A 26,472-nucleotide genomic window follows, 5' to 3' on the forward strand; every position below is an offset into this window, starting at 1 on the left:
AAGAAAATGATAAAATTCCTGTGCTGGATAGATAAAGTTGAGGAATCATACAATTTATAGCTAGATTAGGCTTTAGAGATTATCTACTCCATTGCTCTCACTTTACAAACAAGGGAAGTGGAGCAGAGAGAGATGTTACTTAATGAAATCTCCTAGGGATGGAATTGATGAGCCAGAATTAGAATGCCTGTTCTCTGACTCTAAATTCAGTGCTATTTTGCGCCCACGACAGAGATGTTTCTCAAGCAAATGGATTAGAACAGCCACATCATATATATTTGATCTCAACCCAAGATCCCATGTTAGTAAGTTATCTCCAAATAAGTCCAATTCTTCTTCCTGGCAGCTTCAACTGGTTATCACATTCTTTTTTTTTTTTGTTTTTCTTAAAGATTATCTTATTTTTTGTCACTATCTTTTTTATTATTACACACATGTAAAAATATATCAATTCCTCCATATCTACTTAGCCATTCTTTCTAATAAAAATATAAAGAAGAAGAGGGGGAAAGCTTAGTGAAGCTAGCAAACCCACGGACTATATCTGACAGTACATCCAATATTTCACATTCACAATTCTGAAATTCTTCAATGAAAAGAGAGAGTTTAATTTTCTCAACTCTTTTCCAGGATCAAGCTTAGTCTTCTTATAAACTTGAGTATAACAAGGGATCTAATAATAAGTGATTCAAACTCAAGTATTCTGACTTCAAACCAGTGCTTGGTTAATTGTTGAACTTGACTGAAAGTTCCAATTATTTTTTCTACAAACAATCCTCAGAGTATGCATGACATGGGGAGGAAGCAAATTGGAATGGCAAAACCAAGATTAGTACTAGGTAATTATAGTAATAGTAATAATGGCTTTATGGTTTATAGAGTGAATTCCTCCCAATCATCCATGTAGTGGGATAATGAATAGTTTCAATCAAGTTGCAGGATATGTCATAAACTACCAAAATTAACAGCATTTCTACATAGTAATAACGAAATTAAGAGACAATAATAGAAAGGGAAATCTCATTTAAGATAACTACAAAATCCATACAATATCGTGCAGTTAATTTACCTAAATACTTGTAGGTATTAGTATTTAATACTAATTATTAGTATTAATAATTAATTAAAGAAATAAAGAACAATTTAAATAATTGGATGATTAGTTCTTATGGTTGTGAGTCTTAATATAGCAAAAATGACAATACTATCCAAGTTAACTTATGGATTTAGCTCCAATCAATACCAAACTATCAAAGATTCATTTTGCAGAACTAGAGAAGATAAGAATAAATTAATCTGCAGGAATAAAAGACATAGATAGACCAGAAGAACCAAACACATGGCCTTCAAACACTTTAAAATGTAATTTAGGGGTGTGGGAGGTAAGTAAGTAATACAGTGGATAAAACACAGATCCTAGAATCAGTACCAGAGTTCAGCCTCTAACAGTTGACACTTACTAGCTCTGTTACCTGGGCAAATCACTTAACCCTGATTGCCTCACCCCCAAAAACTATAATTGGGAAATAATTTTTAAAATATATAAAATATAATAAAACAGATTAAATTGCATTTTAAAACTAATTAAGTCACCCCAAGGATCTCTATGTATGGCTTAGTGGCCCCTATTTCTATTCAAGGTTGACACCATTCATGTAGACTAACAAGAAAAATAATGAAAAAAGTTAGGAATGAAGGGGGGGAGGGGATGACCAGACATCAAACTATAATATGAAGAATAAACATCAAAACCATGTAGTGCTAGTTCTAAAAACAAACAAACCAACAGAAAAACAGATCATTAAAAAAGACTTGATAAGGAAGAATCAAAAATAACTGAATTCAATAACCCAGTGTTTTAGAAAACTCTAACATTAATTACGTGGAAAAGAACTCCCTATATGATAAGAATAGATGGAACAATTCAAAAGTAGTCTTGAAGAATTAGTTTTGGATCAAAATTCTATATCACATTTCACAATAAAATTATAAATTGATATTTTTCTTCAATATTAAAGCTCCGTATCAACAAATAAAGAAAAGTCAATTGTACAATTTCCCAGCTACAGGCAAGGAGTGAATCCTTAACCAAAAAAGAAGTGACTATAAATAATAAAATAGATAATGTTAATGCATGAAATTGAAAATTTTTTTCATGAATAAAATTAATGAGATGAGAAGGGAAGTGGTCAACTGGGAAAATAAACCAGTCTGATATTCAAAAAAATTATAGATACAATCTAACAGCAAACCAAAGGAAGTTTACTTAAGGAGATCAAAAGAAGGGCATTCAGAACAGGGTAAGAATATTTATTGAGGTAACAAACTTGATCCAGATAAACAAGGTATCCTATTTTGTCATGCAGCTCATCTTTCTGCTTGAAGCTCCAGGAAGATCCTGCCTGACCACTCCCTATGTTAGCTTTCATTCTGACAACCAGGAATTTATATCAATAGCCTGAGTCTTACTTCCCTGAACTAATCAAGTCTCTAAAGCACTTTCAATGTCTTTTAAAGAAAATCTAACTTTATCTGAACAGGGAAAAGCCAGGCCAGTGCACGATTGGGCACAGAGAGAGGGGATTGTGGTAGATATTCTTCCCACTACAAACTCTAGTGGTTGTCCTAAAAATAACATTAGCTTTTTTTTTCCTGTTTTAAAAGTGCATGGACAACCTAATGAATGAAAACTATCTTCCTTTAAGATGATTTCAGGTCATAAATTAGCTTTCACCATAGATAACATTAGTACATTCAATATGGATTTTGACCTTTGAAATATGCCTCACAATTTCTCTCAGTTATATATGCAGTCCTAATCCATCTGTTCACTTTGATATGATTCTGAAAAACTGTCAAGGCCCTTGGCAGTAATAGACAAGATTAGAAAATTCAGATAGCACCATAAGGTTGCTGTTATTATGATGAGTGGAAATGAGTAGAAAGTCCAGTGTGTGCAGTTCTCCCACCCACTTCACCCCATATTCAGAAACATAACCAAAAAGAGATGAAAACTAAATAGTTCATTTGCTTCATCATTTGTGTCTTTTGTCTGCCTGTGGGATACCACATGAACCATGGAATTAGAGCTTGACAATCCACCTGTGATGTTTGTAACCACGCCAACAATAATCCAAAGCTTTTGGATGCCAAGACAATTAACAAAAATGTGTAGTCAACTAGCATTCACTCCTGCAGGACCGGAGTCCCATTACCACGGACTTTTTCTATTACTTTTCCATTTATACCTGCTTTCTTTAATCAGGGCTGATCCAAGGTACAGCAAATTGACCCTAATAAAGTAGCAGATAATGTATTTTGAAGTGTTTTACACTTCAGGATTTAGAAAATAGAAGGGATAAAAGCATGAGCAGTCAAAAATAGTTTGTTAGGTCTGGGCAGGCTCAGAAAGCTCAGAATTTTTAACTCATGCTTCTCTATACAAGACAATTTATTTGTCTACAAGATCAGAGAGACTATTGGTTCTCTCAGCTAACATGAAATTCACAAGTGAAAAAATTTTAGAAAAAGGATCAATCAGAGCTGCAATTAGAAATATTTCCCCTCACACTGCCCCAGGCCCATGTAGTTTTTCATGCACTCATGATTCATCTCTTGAAGGACCATCTATCTTCTCAGTTGCAGCCCTTGTGGGTTTAGTCCCAAAATGGTTTGAAATGAAGTGGGATATGAGACAGTGACAGTACCAAGGTCAAATCAACTATGGGCAGTGTGAGGGAAAGTGTGAGGAAAGCAGTTATCATGGGAAGAAAGTATACTTTTCTAGCTAGAAATAACCTGAGACACAGTCCCAGGAACTCTGAACTGATTATTTTCCATTGTAGTATCAACTGTTGGTTATTCCAAAAGAAAGTGAAACTGATAATTCTTTTAGAGCATAGAAACCCAGTGACAGATTAGGTTGCCCCAGTATTATTAGTTCTCTGCATGATAGAAGTTATTCCAAAAAATAACAGTGTGAGATACGCTTATATACAAAAAAGGAATGAGAAGTCCCTTCACATGAACTGTTTTGTTGTTGAGTCCTTTCAGCTATATCTAACTCCTTATGATGCCATTGGGAGTTTTCTTGGCAAAGATCCTGGAGTTGTTTGCCATTTTCTTCTCCAGCTTATTTTGTTGGTAAGGAAACTGAGACAAACAGAGTTAAGTGACTGGCCCAGGATTTCACACTTCAGCATCTGAGGCTGGATTTGAATTCAGGATCTCCTAACTCCAGAATTGGTGCTCTAACGGCTGAACCACCTAGTTGTCCTCATGGACTGTCCACCTACCTCTAAAAAATACATTTGGGACCCAAATGACCTTTATTTAGGTTTCTATAGATGCTGTCCACTTGAATAGTTAGATAAATTATTTTATCTGATGTTCATTTTGAATTTTAGCATTCTTAGTTTCACTTAAATCTTTGCTCCCTGAAGCGATAAGAGTCCCTCCAATGGTGTTAATATCTCACAATTTGCATTTAAAAAGATCTAAAATGTTAAAGTACTAACTAGAGTTTAAGTGCATCACTTAAACTGTGCCTACAAGAGGTAGGAAGAGAAACCAGCACAAGGGTCATGAAATCCAAAGCAGGGTCTCTCTGCTGAGACTAGGCTAGATATGAACTATCTTACCTGAAGCTTTGTGATTAAAACTTCTGTTAACCCTTCCAACTCTCTTGTTGTGCATGAAAAACTACTTTTAAGTGTAAAGGGAGTTGTTTCTCTCCTAGTAAGGCTTTACCAAGAAGATGTACCCAATTTCCTCCTGCCCTCAATCCATGGCAAAGATAACAGAGCTGGGAGGCAATTGACTCAATATCCCCTTCAATGTTTCATAGTGATGATTGGGGTGACCTTGGGTGTCTGAACATTATGCTAGTAGAGGAAAAACTGAGGTAGTCCATGTAGGCTTTGAGGATGGGCTTAAGGTAGTCTAAGGCCAGGCTTAAGTAAGTGTAGATAGATGTATTATCAGAAAGCTGGCTATTGGGGGGTGAAAATTTTAGGTCATACTAACTCCTAAAACAATCTACTCAGATGGAGAGAGGGCTGAGAGTAAAAAGGAAACACACACAGTGTACTTACAGGTCTTTTGAGACGTTCAAATATTAAAGAAGCTATTAACCAAAGTACACTCACTGTTCAATAGACATGTGCCTTGAGCACAGAGTGTATTTCATGAAAGCAGTGTCTTTAGTTCTCCACTGGATCAAATTCTCTTTGGAAACAAAGTCAAAAGTTCACATGGGCCGGCTGTGAGAAAAATAAAGGTGTCCAAAACATAAAAGAGATCTGCTACTAATGGACAAGAGGGAAAAAAAAAAATCTATGTAAAGGTAGTATAGAGTAAAAAGACATTGGTGGAATTGTAGTCAGGGAGCCCTGTGTTTAAGTGGCAAGTGCAACAAGTGCTGGCTGTGTGGCCATTGAAATCTCTCAGCCTCTTGGTGCCCCACACAAATCTTTCAGGCAAATTTTCAGATTCCTCTCAGGAAATCCTTACAGCAATGAAATAAGAAATCTTCTTTGTTAATGTTGTTGGTATGATTATGATTATTATTAGCACATCACAGATCCATAGGGTTTCCAACCTAAAAGGAGCTTTGGTGTTCCTTGGTACAAGCCTCTCATTTTATAGCAGAGGAAGCAAAAACCTAGTGAGGTGACTTCACACTGTCATCTAACTACTTAGTGGGAGAGGTAGGAATAGAATCTAGGCCTCCTCTGATTAAATTATCTCTATTATCCTATACAATCCATGTGTTTGAGAATCTCTGTAATATCACATGAAATAGTATTTGTTAAAGAATATACATATACACATGTGTGTGTGCATATATATGTATGTATGTATTTGTATATATATTTCATTTCTTAATGTCCTAAAGTCTATTTACTAAATTGCAATTTTGATGCATAACCATCAGAAAGTTCAGGTTTTTCTAAGAAAAGTTTCCTCTGCAGGGACTTTAGCAATTGGTTCACACAATTTTTCCTTTTTTTAATTAAAATCAGTAAGCATCTATTAGGAACCTACCACATGGGCATACAACAAACCCTGCTCTCAAAGAAGTAACTTCAGTCTACTGGGAGAACAAGCAAGAAAATAATTACAAAATATGTGGAAAGTAAATACAAAGTAATTTTAGAGGAGACAATAACAAATGGGAATATCAAGAAAGGTCTTAAGTAGTAGGTGGCAATTGAATTGAGCCCATAAGAGAGTTAAGGATTCCCAGAGGTAGAGATAAGGAGTGCATTCCAGGCATGGGGAAATCTTTCTTGATTTTGAGTGAACTCAATTCGATTTGATTCATTTCAATTTAATTCCACAAATATGTGTTAATTATCACTACTTCTGAAATATTAAATTAATGAGTAGAATATGTCCAATATCCCTTTTGGAAAATATTTTAATTCATAAACAAAACTGAAAGACAAATGTGCTGATCACATATCCCCATTAAGTTATAGGCAATTCTGCCTATGTCTTACCTGTGACATGTAGTTTTTCAGCTGTGACTTCTGCTTTCAGATAAATTCGTCCTCTTTTTTCTGTATGGTCCATTCCACAGAGGCTTGGAACATTTATTACACATTGTTTGTGAACATTCATATCACAGGCTGTAAATTTAAGAAAGAAATATATATGAGGAGCATTATTACAATATTCACAGTGTTCTCATTTCTGAATAGAAGTGACAAATTAGTTTTCTTCCAACTTGAAAATTGTTTTAATGTCTTTGTTCATATAACAGACTTGTAGGAAGAATCTTTTATAATTCCTGGAATCATCTGTGTGATAAATCTTATAATATATGCCCAATATATTTTTGGAGTTTACAAAAAAAAAATACTGCTATGAATCCTAGGAAGAGTTAATAATTGGAACTCACAGGACACCAAATGTCAGGTTTGTGATTTAAACTCCTCTAGTATTATCTCATAAAATAATCTTAATTTTCAATTGGACACTATTTTATGGACTATCAACATTGATAGCTGTTAGGAGTACAAAACTAACTTGGGTAGCAGAATAAAGAGTACAGACAGATTAATAATATATGTAACTATGTAAATGACATTCAAATTATTTAAAAGGAGAATATTTCCTGCTATGGAATCCCACCCTAATTCCATCAATGAAAAATTATTAATTTGACATTTCAAATCCTCCACGATCTAGTTTGAGCTTACCTTTCTATTCTAACTTTAAATTATTCTCCTTCAGATAATGTATCTTTTACATTTTAGTCAAAAAGAATTAATGTTATGTAATCTTCTATAACCATGTACTTTCTCTCCTTTGTGCATTTATACAATCTACTTCCATCTTTCATTTCCTTCAAAAAGATTAGGAGAAACTAGCATTATGAAAATTTCCCAAATGTGTCCTAGGTGAAAATGATCTTACTCTCCATGAATTTTTAAGTATACTTTTTCTTTCCTTCTGAGATTCTACTTTGCCCCATCACATTCCACCTTGTATCATATATTTTTGTGTTTGTACATGTAATATTTTTTCATAGACTATAACTTCCTTGAGGACAAAGAATATTACATTTTTCTTTACATTTTCATTATATATTACAGCTTTTCAGTCTTTGAATCAGTATCATACCTGAAAACATATAATAACTATTTGGAGAATTCAACTGAAAAGAAATGTGGAATTTAAAATTGTTAAATATGTGGATATACACATAATGAAGTTTACTCTCAAATTAGCATCCAAGGTTTAAAACTCTGCTATGAAGCTTCCTCAAAAACTTCATCAAATTTTGGAGGAAACATGAAATAAAATCTCTGGTAAGCAGTACAAAGTTGGGAAAAATCTTTATGATGGCTAGCCCAACTAAGCTTTGAGAGGTTCATGATTAGAAAACTTATCATGAGGAGATTAATATTGGGGGAACAGAGGACTTAGCAACTAATGTACCCATCTACAAAGGCATAAAGGGGTTGAGATCTATGCTGGTGGAGAGACAACCTGGAAGGACTATCATATTCCTGAATCACAGATGTTTTTGATTTGTTTTCAAATACGATATCATGTTTTCTGAGAAAGATCTATTATTTGGCTTAAAAAAAATTCATATATAAATATATAAATAAATCTTCATATATATAAATACAAATTTAACAAATTAATTTAATAAATTTTAAGTCCAAAGCACCAGAGTTTCTGCCCTTTTCAGTTTGGTTTACACCAAGAGCTCACTTTCTATATTAACAATGTCAAAAAATAGAAATTTAAATATATAGGAAAAAGGCTCAGCCTTATCAGTAAAGTGCAAAGGATCCTGCTTATCTCAGAAAACATTCTGCATCTGTATCTCAGCAGAGAATATATATTTTTAATTTTGTGATTTGCTAATTATTTCTGGCATGTTCCAAGTAGCTTGAACCAGTAGGAAAACATTAAAAGCCAAGAATAAAGACGTACACTTGTAATCCCTACTATGGGGAAAGATGAACCTGGTGGATTGCTTCAACTCAGTGGTTCTGAGCAGCAGTAGGGTGGAAGTCTATCAGGTGACCATACTACATTTATTATCAATATGGTGAGCTCTATTTTTTTAGTCCCTTCTTGATCAGTATTATCTTTGCATATTCTATTGTTTTTAGGTTGTTTCAGTCATATCTGATTCTTCATGATCCCATTTGGGGTTTTCTTGGAAAAGATACTAGAGTGGTTTGCTATTTCCTTTGCAGCTCATTTTAGAGATGAGGAACAGAGACAAATAGAGTTATGACTTGTCCAGGGTCACACAGCTAAGTGTGACTGAGGTCATATTTGAACTTATAAAGTTCAAATATGGAATCTTCTTGATTCCAAGCCCAGTGCTCCATCCATTGAATCATCTAGCTGCTCCATTGAATATCTTAACCACTTAATAAATATGCTCTTTATAACTTAATATTCTCAGGGAAACATACAACCAGCAAATAAAATAATTTCTCTTGAAAAATTCATTGTTTTGTGACTTCATTATCCAAGAAATACCTTGTATATAAAAGGAAAACTTACTGTCACATTTCATTCCTTGATGTAGAAGTCCATAAAGCAGTGAGCCACAGTGATCACAAAAAGTAGGGCTTCCATATGTGTGGATTTTAAACTTGTGCTTACTTCTGGGGTCCTAATGAGAAAAAAAAAAAAAAAAACACAAGTACCATCCAATTTAATGAAATTATATTTACTTTCCTCTTTTTGAACATAATCAAGTGAACAATGTGCCACTTTCACACAAATCCATTATTTGCTAAAGTGTTATCACTTACTTTCTTTTCCTTCTTCAGAATACTATTGTGGTAAGTTCAATTTTTCAGATTTCATTGTACTATTTATTAAATGCTTCTATTTTATTTTTCCCTTTCTTTGTAGGCATGTTCCATTATGTCCATTCATAACAGTTGACCTATTCCAGCAAATGAAAATAATATTGCATACACAGTCCACAATCTGCCTCAACATGCAATTTCTTGTAACTTAACTAAAATGACATATATTTGGTCATTAATTAATGATTTTGTTTGTTTGGTCTAAAATTGTGATTTAACCAATATAGAAACTCTCTCTACCAATATAGATTTTAAGAAAAGAGAGCAATGTGCTCAGATGTATACATTAGAGTTACTACTTTAGCATCTATATGAAGGATTAGTAGAAGACAGGAGAGTTTTAAGGCTTGAAGACCAATTAGGAAGATATTGCTATAATTTAGGAGAGAAGTGACAAAGACTTAAAAAAGAGTAGTGACCTTTGAGAAGACCTGAAATGTGAGAAGGATATAGATGTAAAAGATGCTGTGGAAGTAGTCTTAAGAAGACTAGACAAAAAAAAAATAAAAGACTGGGTAATGGATTGAATAATGGCTATGAAAGACAATGAAGTCAAACCTCTTCTCCACCTAATCACATGCTACTAAATGATGGTAGAAAAAGTCTCATAATATGGTTAGTAACAGATTTGGACTGTCTCATCTCAACTGGGCCTTCATTGGCACAAGGCAATTCATTTATTCCATCGCTGCCGCTATCCCTCATAACTGGTCTTTATCATATTCCTATTACAAACTTTTTCTTCTTTCCTAAAGCCGTTCATCCCACCCCCTTCTTCACCCTGCAAACCAAGGAGTCTTAAGTTTTTGTGTGTGTATCATGCCCTACCTCTTTACAGTCTGGTGAAGCTTATGGATCTTGTCTCAGAAAATTATTTCTTGCCTAAATTCATAATTGAAGAAAATTTTGTCAGAGATTAGGGAAAACAAAATTGGAATTTTTTTCCCCATTCAAGTTTATGGACCTCCAGAAATCAATACTTGGACTTCTGATCTAAGAATAGCACATTGGCTCATGTGGTACTAAGAAAATGAAGGCAATATACCTCTATATATTTTACTTTACTCCCTTCTTTATTTCTTACAACTCTCTTGTCATCATCTCTTATTCTATATCCTATTACATTAGTCTCTGGACACTGTTCTTTCTTGGATCTCATACCCCTTGAGATTATGTACTTTGCTGATTCACAATCCATGTACATCTTTCTAACTTGGAGTTATTTCCTAATGTTCTGTATTATATTTCTATATTTTCTCTAACATTAATCTAATCAGTTCTCATGAATTCAATTATCTTTTCTACACAAATGATTGATTCAATTCTTTCTATATCTCCCTCCTCTTTCTCTTGAGCTACACAATTCTGCATTACCAACATTTTACTGGACATTTCCATGTAGATGTCCTATAGGCATCTCAAACTCAACCTGTTCAAATAAGTATTTGGCCTGCTCCAAAATCACCTTTTCCAAATTTCACCTTTCCTAATGAGGGTACCACCATCCTTCCAGTTACTCAGGTTTGCAATCTGGCTCCTTTCCCAATATTCAACCAATTTGCAAGACTTATTGATTCACTATCCAAAATATTTCTTGTATCCATCCTATGCTCTATACTCACAAAATCCACTACCCTTGTTCAGGCCCTTATCATTTCTAATTTAGACTACTATGATAGACATTCCATCTCCCAATTCCATGCTTTTGAACTTTTCATCCTTCATAGCTAGAATATATTTCCTCATCACTGCTACCTACTAGGATCTTCAGTTTCCTTTAAAGCTCAGCTCAAATAACTTTTACTTAAGAGTCTTCCCTCAAATCCACCCTTCCCCCAGCTCCTACTACAATCTTCTTGCCTGAAATCACCTTGATTTTTTTTTTGTCTCTCAATGTGCTTTTCTACTTTCTCCTGTGGATTATGGGACCTTTCAATTTTTTTGTGTCATCTCCACCATTAGAAAGTGAGCTCTCTGAGGGTAGGAACTATCATACTTTGCATTTTGTGAGCCCAGTGCTTTGGATTTACTAAGTGTTTCATCAATGCTCGTTCATTTGTTCAGCTAAAAAGCAAACTCTTTTAGAGCAGGGACTATTTAATCACTCAGCACCATGATTGGCAAAAATAGATATTAAAAAAAAATCTTGCTGATCAATTGATTGATGATGGAATATTATTGCATAATAAGAAATGGTGATTAGGAGGAATTCAGAGAAACAGGAAAATGTATATGAATTTAAATAAAGTAAGATAAGAACCTATAAGAGTGATATTTACAAAGAACACAACAATGTACATGGAAATCTCTCTAAAGGGAAGCTAAATTATGAATAATCAAGGTCCAAAAGAGTTCCCAAGGAACAGATAATGATACACCACCACCATCACCACTCCCAGCTTTACAGACCGGTATAGGTCTACAAGGACAATATACATTGTCAGTTGTGCTCACTATATTGAATATTATTACTTAATTATTTTTCTTTGTCACATGAAGGATTTATTCTGTGGGTGGGATAATTGAAATGACAAGATAAAATTCATCAGAAAAAAAGAATATATACACAAATAAATGGACACACACATATGTGTATGTATATATATGTATGTATTACAAACACACACACACCGTGCCATAGACTGTGAAAGTATGATAGATGGATTTGAATTTGGATTAGAATAAAAAGAGAGAGAAACACAAATAATATTGTAATATCCTATAGAGTGGGAAGTTATGTGGCACAATGGATAGACTCCTGGGGCTGCACAATCAAAAAGATTCATTTTCCTGAGTTCAAATCTGGCACTTACTAGTTGTGTCATCCTTGGTAAATCACTTAACCCCATTAACCTCAATTTTCTTATCTATATAATGAGCTAGAGTAGGAAATGGCAAACCACTCCAGTATCATTGCCAAGAAAACCCCAAATAGGGTCACACAATCAAACATGACTGAAATGAAATAACAACAATTTCTCAGACTGCTTGGCAAAGTTGAAGATTCTGAAAGTGTTTTCTTAATACAAATTGCAAAATGGGCAGAGGGAAACTAGTATAGTGATGAGGGGCTTCAACTACTCTGACATACTAAATCTTGGATTACTGAGTAGTTCTAGGGAAAGATAGAAATTATACTCTGTACTAGTCAAACCACATTTGGAATTTTGTGTTCAATTTTATGTACTATATTCTAAGAGTTATAAAAACAAACTACTGAGTATCAGAAGAAAGGCAACCTTAATGCTAAGAAAGCAAACACTTGAAGAACCTGATTATGTTTACCTGGGAGGAGGGATGACTTAGGAAGAGGTCTGACAGATGTGCTCAAATATTTGTATAAATCTACAAGGGAACATAGTTTCTGCAGAATAATGAATAACTAAAACTCTCCCCAAAAGATACCAATTGCCTTATTAGATAGTAAAATCCCTCTAGGAAAGTATAGCCCAACAAAGAATAGATGATCATCTACAAGAAATACTGTATGAGGGATTCTAGAATTGGATGGGAGATTAAAGTCAGATCATAAAGCCTAATTTCCTTCAAATAAATTAAGTCCTAAATTTTTAACAGAGATAGTAATAATAAAGAGGTAGACAGTGTGATATAATAGGGGGGAAAAACAGGAAAAAACACAATGGATTTGGACAGAAGAAATTAGTTCAAATCCTAATTTGGCAGTTCATTACTTGAGTGACTTGAGTTACAACTTCTTGCCCTAATTCCTATGATCCTATAATTTACTGATGTTGACAGTTAAAACAGCATTCTGTCTTAAACATTCCCAGGAATTCACTTTTAAAGTATTATGAGGTATCTTAAACATGCTATTTATAAAGGGTGGCCCCAAAGTCTTAGTGCTTTAAATAGCTTAATACTGATCTAAGACTTTTGAAACACCCTGTATATGACTAGGATGACAAGAGAATGCATAATCACGTGCCTTATATTGACACAGATATTATCATTTAAAAGAAAGAGATTAGTCTAGCCACATATATGTACTCTCAAACATAAAAAACAAAGAAGATGAAAGAAGTTAGTTAAGGAGATGACTTATTCTCTAAGTACATGCCTATCTAAGTGTTATGAGGACATGAAGTTATATAGAACATATCATTAAATACATAGATGCCTGGGTAGGCTAATCATGTAGTAACTGGAGAAGGTAAGAGACAAAACAGGCTTTGTGCTACATAGATTACCCATGAAATGCAATGGAACCAAAGCAAAGTTTTTAAGCCAATGGATGGATGTTTAAGCCATCGGAGGAGTGTTCCAAAAAGTCCCTGAGAATCACATTCAACAAAGGGTTTCCAAAATCTTAGTGGAATTTAGCTACATTAAGACTTTTGGAACAATCTCTAATATGAGATGTTATGAAAGAGCTGCAATTGCTGGACACCAAAGAGATCATGGATTATGTAAATGCTAAAATACTGTTGGGTCACTTTTGTAATTACTGGCAAATAAGAACTTAGCACATAAGAACACTCAGTTCACAACAAAACAGATGTTGACAAATGTGTGACTTAAAACTAATAAGTTAGATTTCTTGGGTGCCTTATTAGAATACCTTCTAAATATCACCTTGAGGCTTGAGAGAATTAACACCTTCCTAATGAGATTATTTGTTCTTAGAGGAAAGCTATGGCATGCACTTGTACTACCTATTAAAAAGAAACCAAGCAGATTTTTATTTCTAGTTTACCAGGCTATCAGGCAAAGTTTCTAAGAATAATGGTCAGATGCATTGCTATTGTCTGCATCTCGCCTTCCAAAAAAGACACAGTTGTCAACTATATTGTTAAATACTTTAAGGATAGAGTGGTTTCTCCTGAGCAATGTGCTGGAAACATAAAAAAATCTATTCACAATGTGCTGGGGAAATGTCATGGCAAAACAGCAAACAACTCTCTAGAAGCAAGATATAAACAGCTGATAAACCATATTAAGAAAAATATCCATCTGGAATTCTTGCAATTAATTAGAAGCATAAAGGTAAGCATTTCCAGACATCTTCCATACTAGCCCAGAAAAGATACCTCAGTTTTGACATGTGGAACATTGCCCCAAGCTGTGGTCAGGCATAATACTTCATTTTTCATAAGCTTCTAATAAAGCTTCACTTGTCTGAGCAATTCAGCATTTTTATGGTTCCTGTAGGTAAGGATTTTAGAGTTACAGGGGAAAAATAAAAGCAATCAACACTATACTGTGTAAAATTCTGGACCAGAGTCCGGAGTACAGCCCTGGAACCCTTTTTTACTCAGAGCTCTGCAAAAATAGCAGGTTCCAATTTTCTTGATCCAAGCAGAAGACAATAGCTTCAATGAGAAGTCATCTGTCTTCTAAAGAATAAACTCAGTTATTATCCTGGTTTAAAAAAAAAAAAGTCTATGGTTCCCCACTTCATTAGGAATGATGACAATGACTTACACCTTAAATGGATATATAGGACTAAGGAAATTTAGGTATTGTAGGTGGCAAGATTGGTGAGAAGTTGGCAAGAAATTGGGCAAATTATTTATTATATTCCATGTGTTCCTGGTCTCCACATTCTGTGGGGAGCCTTCCAGGGCTGTCATTCTGTCAAATTCCCTTAGAAATAAATTCTGAAACTTTGACTGCCAAATAAAACTCTTACCCTCAAGTAATCTCTGAACCATCTGGATTAATCTATTGCCACCAAAATCCAAGTTGTTCAATACATTAAAAATTTTATTTAAAAAAATTGTTATTGATGTCTTTTATTTTTATATCATCTTCATTTCTAAATATATGTTTCATTCTCCTCTTACTTTTTGGGATTTTCTTGGCAAAGATACTGGAATGGTTTATAATTTCCTTCTCTAGTTCACTTTACAAATAAGGAAACTGAGGCAAACAGGATTAAGTGACTTGCCCAAGGTCACACTTCTAGTAAATGTCTGAAGATGGATTTGAACTCAGAAATATGACTCTTCCTGACACTAGGTGCAGAACTCTATCCACTGTGCCATCTAATTTCCCTTTTTGATGATTACCACTTTGGAACCACATTGGTGGTTTTTGTCCATTCTTTGTTTTCAAAGAGGACCAATAGCATCATCAGTCTTGTCTTGATTTGTGCATGAATTAGATTTAAATGATGCAGTTGTGCAAAATTATCAGCTTCACTCCCTCATCCAAAGTCATTGAAGTTTAATGTCAGAACAAAAATCAAGACAACTGGAAATGGTCCAGGATGCAATGGATGAACTTGGTGTCTTTAATGCCTGATCAAGTTCTAAGCATTCCAAAATACCTGCTTTAGCCACTTTCATGGCCGTTAGAACAAATTATTCTTATCAGTCATTCTGCCAGGGAAAGTCTTCAGATATTTGAGATAGACACACTGCTAGGCTGCTTTCCTTCATACTCCCCCCTCCTTCCTGATTCCTTCTTAACCTTTTGTTCTTCCAGATGAATTTTGTTATTATTTTTGGTTCTATAAAATAATTTTTGGTAGTTTGGCCTTCTTTATTTTTTGATATGAGATAGATTATATGCCACCTAAATATAGAGACATGGTCAACGGATATAAACAGATAGTTCTCAAGATTAGAATTGTCTTTTAGAACCAGTTTAAAAAATAGCATGATCAGAAGAACCTGTTAAATATACAATATATAGAAAGGCAAACAGACCTAGCAGCCTAGTATTCAGTATATCAAATCTACTGGGATAAGTGTTCACCATGTGAGAAAAACTATTGGGAAAACTGGAAAGAAATCAGGAAGAAATTAGACCAAGATAGACTCCAAATATATAATTGGCTTAGTTTAAAATATCATATCATAAAGAAATTAGAGGAGTAAGGAAGTAATTACCATTCAGGTCTATGGATAGAGTTTATGAGTAAAAAAGAGATAGAAAAGAGATAGAAAGATCATAAAATGAGCAGTTGATTTCAGAAAAACCTGGAAAGACTTAAATGAACTGATGCCAAGTGAAGTGATAAGATCCAAGAAAACATTGTATATACAATTGTACAATTTACAAGATTATATAATGATCATAGTTTAAGAAGAACTGTGATGGATTTGGTTCTTTTCAATAATGAGGTGATCCAAGACAATTCCAATAGACTTGTGATGGAAAGTGCCCTCTAATCTAGAGAGAGATGACTATGGAGATTGAATGTGGATCAAAGCATAGTATTTTTACCTTTTGTTACTATTGTTTGCTTGGTTGTTTTTTCCTTTCTCATGGTTTTTCCCCCTTTTGATATATTTCTTATGCAGCATGTTTAACCTATATCAAATTATTTGCTATCTTGGAGGGGGAGGAAGGGAGAGAGAAAAAATTTGAAATAAAAGGTTTTGCACAAGAGAATATTGAAAACTAGCTTGGCATGTATTTGGAAAAATAAAATAGTATTTAAAAGATCAAAGAAGATTACATGAATGATTTTGACTACAAAATTAATTAAAATTTTGTTTCCTTAGTTTCTCAATGGAGAGGGACTGCAGATCTTAAATTAAAATAAAATTTAATTTTAAATTTTTAAAAAAAGTTTTCACATACACAAGACAATGCAACTAACATTAGAAAAGAAGCAAGGGGGATGAGGTAGTTTCCTTCTTCCTTCCTTCCTTTTTTTGCCACCAAGTTTAGTCATAAAGAAAATATGTGAGATCATTTCCTTTCACTCTTTGCAGAAGTCATGACACATGAGTGTGAAACATTACATATATTTGGCATTTTCCCCTCTTCTTCCTTTGAAAAAAATAGATGGCTCTTTGGGAGGAGTAGAAACATGAGGAAATTTAGGTGATGCTATATATATGTAATGGTCATATATATATATATGTGTGTGTGTATATATATGTATATATATATATAGAGAGAGAAAGAGTTAATATATTTTATTTTTATATCATAATTAACATATCTATCTAGATAGCATTCAAAAAAAAGGAAGGAAATTATATAAGTAAAGGGGGGGGAAGGACTTTTAACAGAATTGATGGTTTTCAAATATCTTTTTGAGAAAATTGGTTTTAAAAGGCAAACAAAATAGACAAAAAAAATCTACAAAGTTTTGATGTCCTAAATTCAACCAGCAGACAAAGCATACTGAAATAGCATTCACATTTGATTCTATAATGTTACTTTTTCCATTTCCATCATTATGGCAACAATATATAATGTTTTCTTAGTTCTCTTTTACTTGACCTTGTAGAAGTACATATGTCTTCCCATACTTTGTATTCTTCATGTTCATTTTTTTGCTTTTGTTTTTTTACTATGCAGTACTATTTGCATTTGTACCCTGCCCAACTGATACAGCCTTTTTTATATTCAGTGCTGCAATTTATATATTTTCTTACTAACCTGCTTTCATGGCCCAGAAAAATATCTTCCCTGAGGACTCCTTTGCTTGGACCATGCACAAAGAACCCAGATCATGATCACTTTACAGACTTTTCTTTACACATCCTCAGCCCTCCTTCAACTGTGTAGCTTGTCTTTATGAGATGTCTTCTGACATTGGAATAGAAATCTCTTAAGAGTAAATATTGTTTTATTTACTTTTATTAGCATCCCTATCACTTATTACAAGGCTTTTTACATAAGAAATGCTTAATGGAGGATTCACTCTCTCTCTCTCCCTTTCCTTCTCCCTCTTATGACTTAAATGTGCTCAAATGACTTAAAGGTGCTATTATGTTGATATTGAACCATTGAAGTTTTAGACTTTAACTTTATTAAGCTAGTACATATTTTAACAGTTGAATGTATAAAATAGTTTGAATATATAAAAGTTTTTATAAAGATTTGTAGAATAAAATATAATAAAAGAAATACAACAGAATGGGGAAAATAAAAAATATACATAATTGATTAAATTTTTCTACAAGAAGTTGAAATTTTATTGGCAAGGGTGTTCCTTCCATTGCTACAGATTACAACTCCTAAAATTCAGTATTTAATCTCTGAGAGTTGCTATAGTTTAATAATCCATCAAGACTCTCTAAATAGAATGTGAACAATAATGTGTACTCCATTACTAGCCCTAAACTTCAACCCTTTCCAGTGGCTTATTATACTAAATACATGAAACCTGACATGAACATCTAAAGTTTATACACAGATTCCATTAGATGAGTAGTCAGAGAAGTAAAACAGACCACTAGGAAAAAAACCTCAACAATCCTTTTTCCCTTTCTTGGTCTCTCTTTTTCTCATCCGAATTAGATTAGCTATGTTCTGCCCAACTCTAAAATTCTCTAAGTAACATGCTATTTTGGCAAGCAATTAAAATTAGACAAATTAAGACAACTCTAAGCTGTCATTCCATCCATGTTGGACCACTATTGGGGAATAACTTTTTCAACTAGCAAAATCCAATTTAAATTTTGATAAAGGCAGATTTTGGTAGTGATGTTAGGAGGTTTCCATAGGTCAGGTAATCAGTAAAAGTAAAGGTGGGTGTGGGCAGCATGGAGACAAAAAAGTACATCACACAAGCTTGGGTATTCTAATCAATCTTCCTTAAATGAAAGCAATTGCATACAGTTTTCCTATCGTGCATCCATGCTACAAATACATTCATAGTGCCAGCTACTATAATAGTTGCTAAGGATAGAAAGAAAGACAAAGGGCAGGGACACAAGTCTCTTTTCTCAAGGAGCTCACAATCTAAAGGAAAAACAACATGTAAACAGCTATATAACAAACAAGCTACACATATAATAATTTTGAAATAACCAATAGAATCAAGACACTAGCTTTAGGAAGGATTGAGAAAGCCTTCTTTTGGATGTGAAATTTTAGTTGTGACTGGAAGGAAGCAAAAGAAACCAGGAGGTGAAGGTTAGGAGAGCCTGGTGGATAGCCAGTGAAAATTTCTGAAGTCAAGACAAGAAATGTCTTAAGCTTTTAAAACATTGTTTCCATGTTGACTCTGCTTCTTGTTTCCTAATCTCACTTTTTCTAACTCCTTTGTCAGAATCCTCCACATCTCAGCCCCCATTTCTTTTCTAGACCAATCTGTTTGGGATGGCCCAGTCAGTATTACATCTCCCCACTGTGAGTGGTCATTGCTTTTTCAGCTATTTCCAAACTAACTAATCAACATCTTGTATGCTACTAAAGCTTCCCCTCATCAGATACTTCCTAAGAGAATGATGACCCTTTGCTAGCACTGTTACATTGAAGTGCAGAGCTCAAAGCTGAGCTGTACTACTAATGGAAGTTGCCAGCCTATGAAACTGGCCCCCATCCAAGGAGAAAGTAACTAATTCTGAAAGTAGTTGGAACATGCTTCTAAGTTCGAGCCCAGCTGGTTTTCATTCCCAGAAAGATTTTAGAGTCAATCAGGTCTTAACTGGCTCAGATCAAACTTTTGTTCTTACTCTGTGCCTCCCTAAAAATTCCCTACTCATTAGGCCAAAATTTCCTGCTAATCACTTATTTATCAGGGCTTGCTCTACAAGGGATAGCAACAATGGTAAGAAAAAATCATTTTGCTGCATAATTCTGGGAATTTATTTTGCAACTTGTTGGGGATTCAGTTCAAGTTAATACTAACATTAATTTAGGACTTTAAGAAGAGAGTAGGTGTCAGTTCTGAACTATTTCAATGACTTGAAACAGTGAATCAGCACATACTTTGGTATTAGGAAGGTATAATAATAACTAACATTTATAAAGTACCCTCTATATATCAAGCACTTTGCTAATTACTTTAAAAAAACATCATCTCATTTGATCCTCACAACAACTCTAGGAAAGATGTTATTTATTAAAAAAAAGTAGTATGTCTATTAAATCAATGTTTGAATGGGTTATAGATTCAATGAAAGATGAACCACAAGAAAGGAAACCAAACTAAATGAGTTGTCTTTACATTGAAAGTCAGCTGTAGATTAGCCCTGCCAGAAATGAATTGCATAACCTTGAAAAGCACATTCAGAAGAATAGTTCCAAGACCACAGGGCTCTAGGCATGAAAATTAAGGTTATGATAGTTCTTATCTCCTGTTTCTTGCTGTCAGTGATTTCTCTGTCAAGTAATTTCTTGGCTCCAGGATGCTGTTCTTCTTTCCTAGTTATCTCTAGTTGGAAAACTTTGCTTATGGTATCTAGTTTTCCTTAGATTAAATGATTTGGCAGCATGATACCACCCTTGTTTGAATCACAGAATTTGAAGGTACCATAATGGTCATCTAGTCCACCCATTATGAGTATAATTGGTTATCAGTCTGAAAACCTGCCAGGAGGAGAAACTCATTACTTTTTAAAGTAGTCCATACACTTTTAACCAATCCTAATTGTTATGAACTACTCTCATCTTTAAACCTATCTGTTCAGTCACTCTTAGCTGATGTGAGTAAAGAGAAGTATGGGAAGAGTTTATGTGAATTCAAGTAAACAAACAAAAAAAAAAATTACACATATAATGACTACACAAATTTAAATGGAAAGTCCTTAAGGTCTTCAAAATTGGTGTAGCTATGCTGGTGGCAACTTATATCATTTCAATTTTCATGTGCATCAATCTGGAGACATGTAACAACAATTATTTCCCTTTGGGGAATATAAAAGATATACTCCTAAAGGAAAATACTTATACAAAGATATTTTGCCTTCTTCATTTTAAAATCCCTTGATATCATCCTCTCCTTTCTTCCCCTTTTTTGGTCTGATAATGACCTTCCTTACAAAGGCCAGTCGACATACATGTGCACTTAAACCTCTCATTTTTTCTACATTATAGCCCTAATCATCCCATCTGTCCTCTCTAATCTTTAATCTTTTTTATCTAATGGTCCTTTACCTGCAGACTAAAAACAAACCTGAATTTACTACACTTTTAATCTTAAATCATTGCTTAAGTCATTTCTTCCTTCTTTCATAGCTAAACTCCCTGAAAATACTGTCTATACTCATTGCATACATTACCTCTTCTCTCATCTGCTTCTTAGCCTTTGACATTCTGGATTCAGCCTCATCACTCAGATGAAATGCTTCTTTCCAAATTTACCAATGATCTCTTAATTGATAAAACCTAATAGCCTTTTCCCACACATCCCCATACACCATTGTCATCTTTTTAAAATTCTCATTTGGTGTTGCTGTAGCAACATTTGACAGTGGGGATAACATTTTCTCACCAGGTACTCTCTTCTCTGTGTTTGATGAAATTACTCTCTTCTCATTGTCCTCCTACATAGCTAACTGCTCCTTCTCAGCTTACTTTGCTGGTTCATCATCTATATCAAACTGCCTGAATGAGGGTATACCCCAAGATTTTGTGGAAGTTTTTTTCCCTCTACATATACTTTCATTTGATGACTTGTCAGTGTTTATCAATTTAATTATCATTTCTTTGTAGATGATTCCCAGATCTATTTATCTGACTCCATCATCAATTTTCTATTGGACAATCCACAATATAGACATTTTAAATTTAATATGTCCAAACAGAACTTATTATCTTTGAAAATACGTTTTATTGATGGCTTTTTAAATATCACTATGGTTGGGGCAGCTAGATGGTGCAGTGGATCTCTATCTCAGCTCTGAAGTCAGGAAGACTGTGAGTTCAAATCTGGCCTCAGACACTTAACACTTCCCAGCTATGTGACTCTGGGCAAGTCACTTACCCCAATTGCTCCCAGCAAAATAAATAAATAAATAAATATATCACTATGGTTTCCTTCATTGTTCCTCCTTTGACTCCACAAAGGCATCCCATCCAAAATTTAGTATTTTTAAACACCCTGGCTCTCAAAATCATGATAAGTGATGAATACACTGTAAATACTTTAAAAATGCAATATAAAATATTTGTGGATATCATTTTTTGCAAAGGAGTGAGCTGAGGCTATCTTTTCATATCTCTTCTTTTGAGTTATGCTTATAGTATTCACTTTTTGTTTTTCATGTGCATTGTTCTTTCCATTAACACTGATAAAATCATTGAATATGCTATGGTTTGGGCTTGCTCTTATTGGTTTTTTTGTCTTTGCTTATTTCACTATTATTGAAAGTAAATCTTTCCATGCTTCATCATGTTCATAATTTCTTATCAACAGTAATATTCTATTATATTCATGTATCACAGTTTGTTTAAGTGTTCTTCATTCTTTTCTGTAAAACTCACTTCTCTTTTGAACTTTCCTACTTTTCTCAAAGATAGCAGCATCCTTCCAATCTCTCAAATTATGGTGTCATATTCAACTTCTTATTCTCCCTAACCTACATATCCAATCAGTTGCAAAATCTTATCATTTCAGTTTCCACAGTATCTCCCTTATCTGTTCCTTTTTCACTGCTCACAGAATAAATGCCTTAGTTCAGGCCCTCAACCCCTTTCACCAAGATTATTACAATAGCCTCCAAATTAAATTTTCCTGTATCAAGTCACTCCCTATTTCAAATAATCTTTATCATAACTGCCTAAGTGATTTTCCTTAAGCAGAAGTCTAACCTCCTTATTCTGATACTCAATGAACTTCATCTCCCTATTGAATCTAGGATAAAATATAAACTTATGTTTTGCTTTTAAAGTCCTTCCCAACTTGCCTCCAGTCTATATTTCTAGTGTCATTAGAAATTATTCTCCTTTCAGTAATCTACATGTCACCATATATTAATTTCTCATGCTATGCCTTTATACTACTCACTCCCATGCCTATAATGCTTTCCTTCCTCACCACCTCCTCATGGAATACCTTACTCCTTAAAGATTCGGTTCAGCCAAAACAGCTATAAAATTCTTCATAACCTTTGATCCAGCCACTACTGGATCTGTATCCCAATGAGATCATAAAAGAGGGGAAAGGATCCACATAAGCAAAAATGTTTGTACTAGCTCTTTTTAATGGTAGCAAGGAGCTAGAAATTGAGAGGAAACCCCTGAATTTGGGAATAGCTGAATAAATTGTAGTATATGAATGTAATGAAATATTATTGTGCTATAAGGAATGATGAGAAGGCTTATTTAAGAAAAGTCTGGATTTACATGAAGTGATGCTATGTGAAGTGAGCAGAACTAGAAAAACAGCAAGATGATGTGATGATCATCTATAATAGACTTCTCTTCTCAGCAATACAGTGATCCAAAACAATTCCAGTATATTTTGGATGGAAAATGCCACTTGCAGCCAGAGAAAGAAAAGACTGAATATGGACTGAAGTATACCATTTTCACTTTTTTTGTATTTTGTTATTGAGATTTTCCCCTTTTGTTCTTTTATTTTTCTTTCACAGCATAACTCACAACTAGTATAGAAATGTTAAAAGTGATTTTATATATATGTGTGTGTGTGTGTGTGTGTGTGTGTGTATGTATAACCTAAATCAGATTGCTTGCTGTGTTGGGGAAGTAGGAAAAAATTTGGAACTCAAAAATCTTACAAAAATGAATGTTGAAAATCATCTTTACATGTAATTGGGAAAATGATATACTATCAAAATAAATTTTTTAAAAAGTCATTTCAAGCACTAAACGAAGCCTTTCATGATTTCATCAACTGTTAATGAAAAGTAATACTTAAATTACCTTGTACTTATCTTATATATATATAAATACATATGTAAGTATATATCTCTTAAAATAGAATGCAAGCTTATTGAAAGTAAGGACTGTTTCAATTTTGTATTCGTATTTCCCATGCCTAAATTCTACACCTAGCACACAGTAGATACTTAGTAAATACTTCTGAATGATTGCTAGAAGTGCTATTTGCTAAAGTATAAAAAAATGTGGAAATTAACCAACAATTCAGAATCTTCTAACATGTGTCATCTATAAATATGATGCATATCTTTATCATTAACCATATAATAAACATCTAAACTATAATGATACATGGAAATCTGAATACAAAAAAGGAAAATTTTAACAGTTAGTAAATATACATTGATTACAATAAAAAAAAAAACAAAAATCCATTAATAAATGTCAAGAAGCTGGAATGATATAAATAGATTTTTAATAACTTATGGATACTTCTTTATATAATTTTTCTTGCAGTGATAATGGGGGGAGTGAATGAGGTGAGAAGGGAAGAAATAGTAAAGAAAACTAACTGCAAATTCCTCCTAAGTTTTAATATAACAAAATACTTCTGAACATCATTGACCTCCAGTCATTTTAGATCATACGAATATTTCTTCAAGGAGTTTTGAGTGGTCAGAGTTGAAGCTTACATATAGGCTACAGGTTTTTAATCCATCATCTGTGCTTTTGGTGAATTCTCCAAAAGGAAGTACTAATGCAAGCACATACTTCACAGCTCATGCATCTTTTATTCTAAGAAGTCCATCTTATTGGTGATCAATAAATGTTTGATGATGAGGATACACTTTCTTCACTGCGGTACTTGCTTACTCACCGTTCTTCTATAGCCAGATAGCACCTGCAGCACACACTTAAATGCTTTTCAAAGGAAACCAGCTTAAAAAGAGAGAGGGACACTCCCTCTTGTAAGGAGCAAAAGGCTCACATGCTTGAAAGTTCATTAGCTAAGATAAGGGATGGGTATAAGCTAAAAAAATTCTAGGTTTTAAAAAGAAAATAGACTCTTGCTTACCAGAGATTGTGAGGAAAACAAAAACTAAAAGTCCCTGAAGAAAAAACATATGTTCTTCACTGAAAAAAATCTTAGTTTTGATCAGCTTAGAATGAAAATATCTTAAGTAGTCTATGATTCTATCTATATAGAATTATAAATGAACTATAAAGATTAAAGGAAATCATAGGAAATATTATTTCATATTTTCTCAAAACCCAAAATTGTTTTGTTCTGAATCCCATAGTCAAGATTACTTGGTATGAACTAAATGTCATGTTAAAAGCTTTACCAACTTTGAACTTCGAACTGTTAAACTCCAAGTTTTAACTAATCCAAGGATTAATTCAAGAAAGTTTCCTTTCTAGAGCAACAATTAGTTTAACGATGAGACTGGGATACAAATATGACAATATGGTTGCATAGGTAGATTGTAAGAGGTTAATGATTCTTAGAAGGAATATCACAGACCAAAATTGACTTAATGAAAGAGACTGGAGCTAAATTTGCCCTGATTAATGGATAAAAGCTTATTTTTATGCTATTACCAGAGGGAAAAGTCTGACCATGAAACTTTAGAGCTATTTTCAGATTATGTGGTGGAAGGCAAATTCCATGCCTAAAGGATATTTTGTTAAATGCAAGATGAATTTTTTTTCCCCTTCCAAACCATGGAATGTGTAATTAAGAAAGTCAAGGCTTCTGTTAGAACAAATGTTTCAAACACTTCTTCTTGAACTGATAGCATAATAAACAAGGCAGACTATAGTAATATTTTGAACCAGGATAATAGTTCTTAAACTTTTGTTCTCAGGATCTTCTTACTATTAAAAATTAGTAAGCATCTGTCTGAAAAGTTTTTGCTTTTGTGGACTATATTTATAGATATTTACCATATTACAAATAAAAACTAATTTTGAATTTGTAGACACTCTAAAAGGGTTTCCAAGATCCCCAGGATACTCTAGACCACACTTTGAGAACCACTGATCTAGAAAATACTGACTTTCAATAATTGAAATATTTACTTGTTTCCCCTGAAGATAGAAGATGAAGTCAAGTGGCCATATTTACTAAATGTCTATGAAGAAAAATAGAAGTTAAGTGGCCATATTTACTAAATGTCTATGAAAAAAAATAGGTTATAGCAGTCCCTAACTTTACAGAGCTTATAGTCTACTACGGCAGATATGTTCAGAAATAATTCTAACAAGAAAAATGTGAAAAGAGATGTATAGTTGAAATGCTATAGGAGGAGTCCTGAGAAAAGAAGGTTCATTGCCTGGTGGTGGAATCAGAGAAAACAAATAAAAAAAAATATATAATTTGCGTTTGGCCATGGAAAAAGGATAGCAATTAAACAGATGGTACTTGAAGGATAGAACATTCCGAGGATATGGAAAAGCAGGTAGAAAAGGTATAAAGTGTTTTTTCAGAGGATATTGGAGAAATCAAAGAATAGCAAGTAACCTATTTCACCAAGGGAAGATGAAACTGGAGTGATAGGTATGTCCAAATCTCAGAAGCCTTAAAATGCTGGACAAAGGAATTCAGACTTTATTCAGCAGA

The 26,472-nt window shown here is 33.7% G+C and overlaps 1 protein-coding gene across 1 annotated transcript in view; it reads right to left on the bottom strand.

Annotated features, from left to right (window-relative positions):
• PRKCA (protein kinase C alpha) overlaps positions 1 to 26,472 on the bottom strand; it is a 466,501-nt gene that overhangs the window by 121,826 nt on the left and 318,203 nt on the right. The window contains exons 4-5 of the mRNA XM_031965668.1: positions 9,040 to 9,151; positions 6,504 to 6,632 (exon numbers count right to left, since the gene is read on the bottom strand). Of these exons, the coding sequence (XP_031821528.1) occupies positions 6,504 to 6,632; positions 9,040 to 9,151 (241 nt within the window). The remainder of the gene's footprint in view (positions 1 to 6,503; positions 6,633 to 9,039; positions 9,152 to 26,472) is intronic.

The sequence above is a fragment of the Sarcophilus harrisii genome, chromosome 4 (genome assembly GCF_902635505.1).
Source record: "Sarcophilus harrisii chromosome 4, mSarHar1.11, whole genome shotgun sequence".
NCBI classification, from domain to species: Eukaryota; Metazoa; Chordata; class Mammalia; order Dasyuromorphia; family Dasyuridae; genus Sarcophilus; species Sarcophilus harrisii.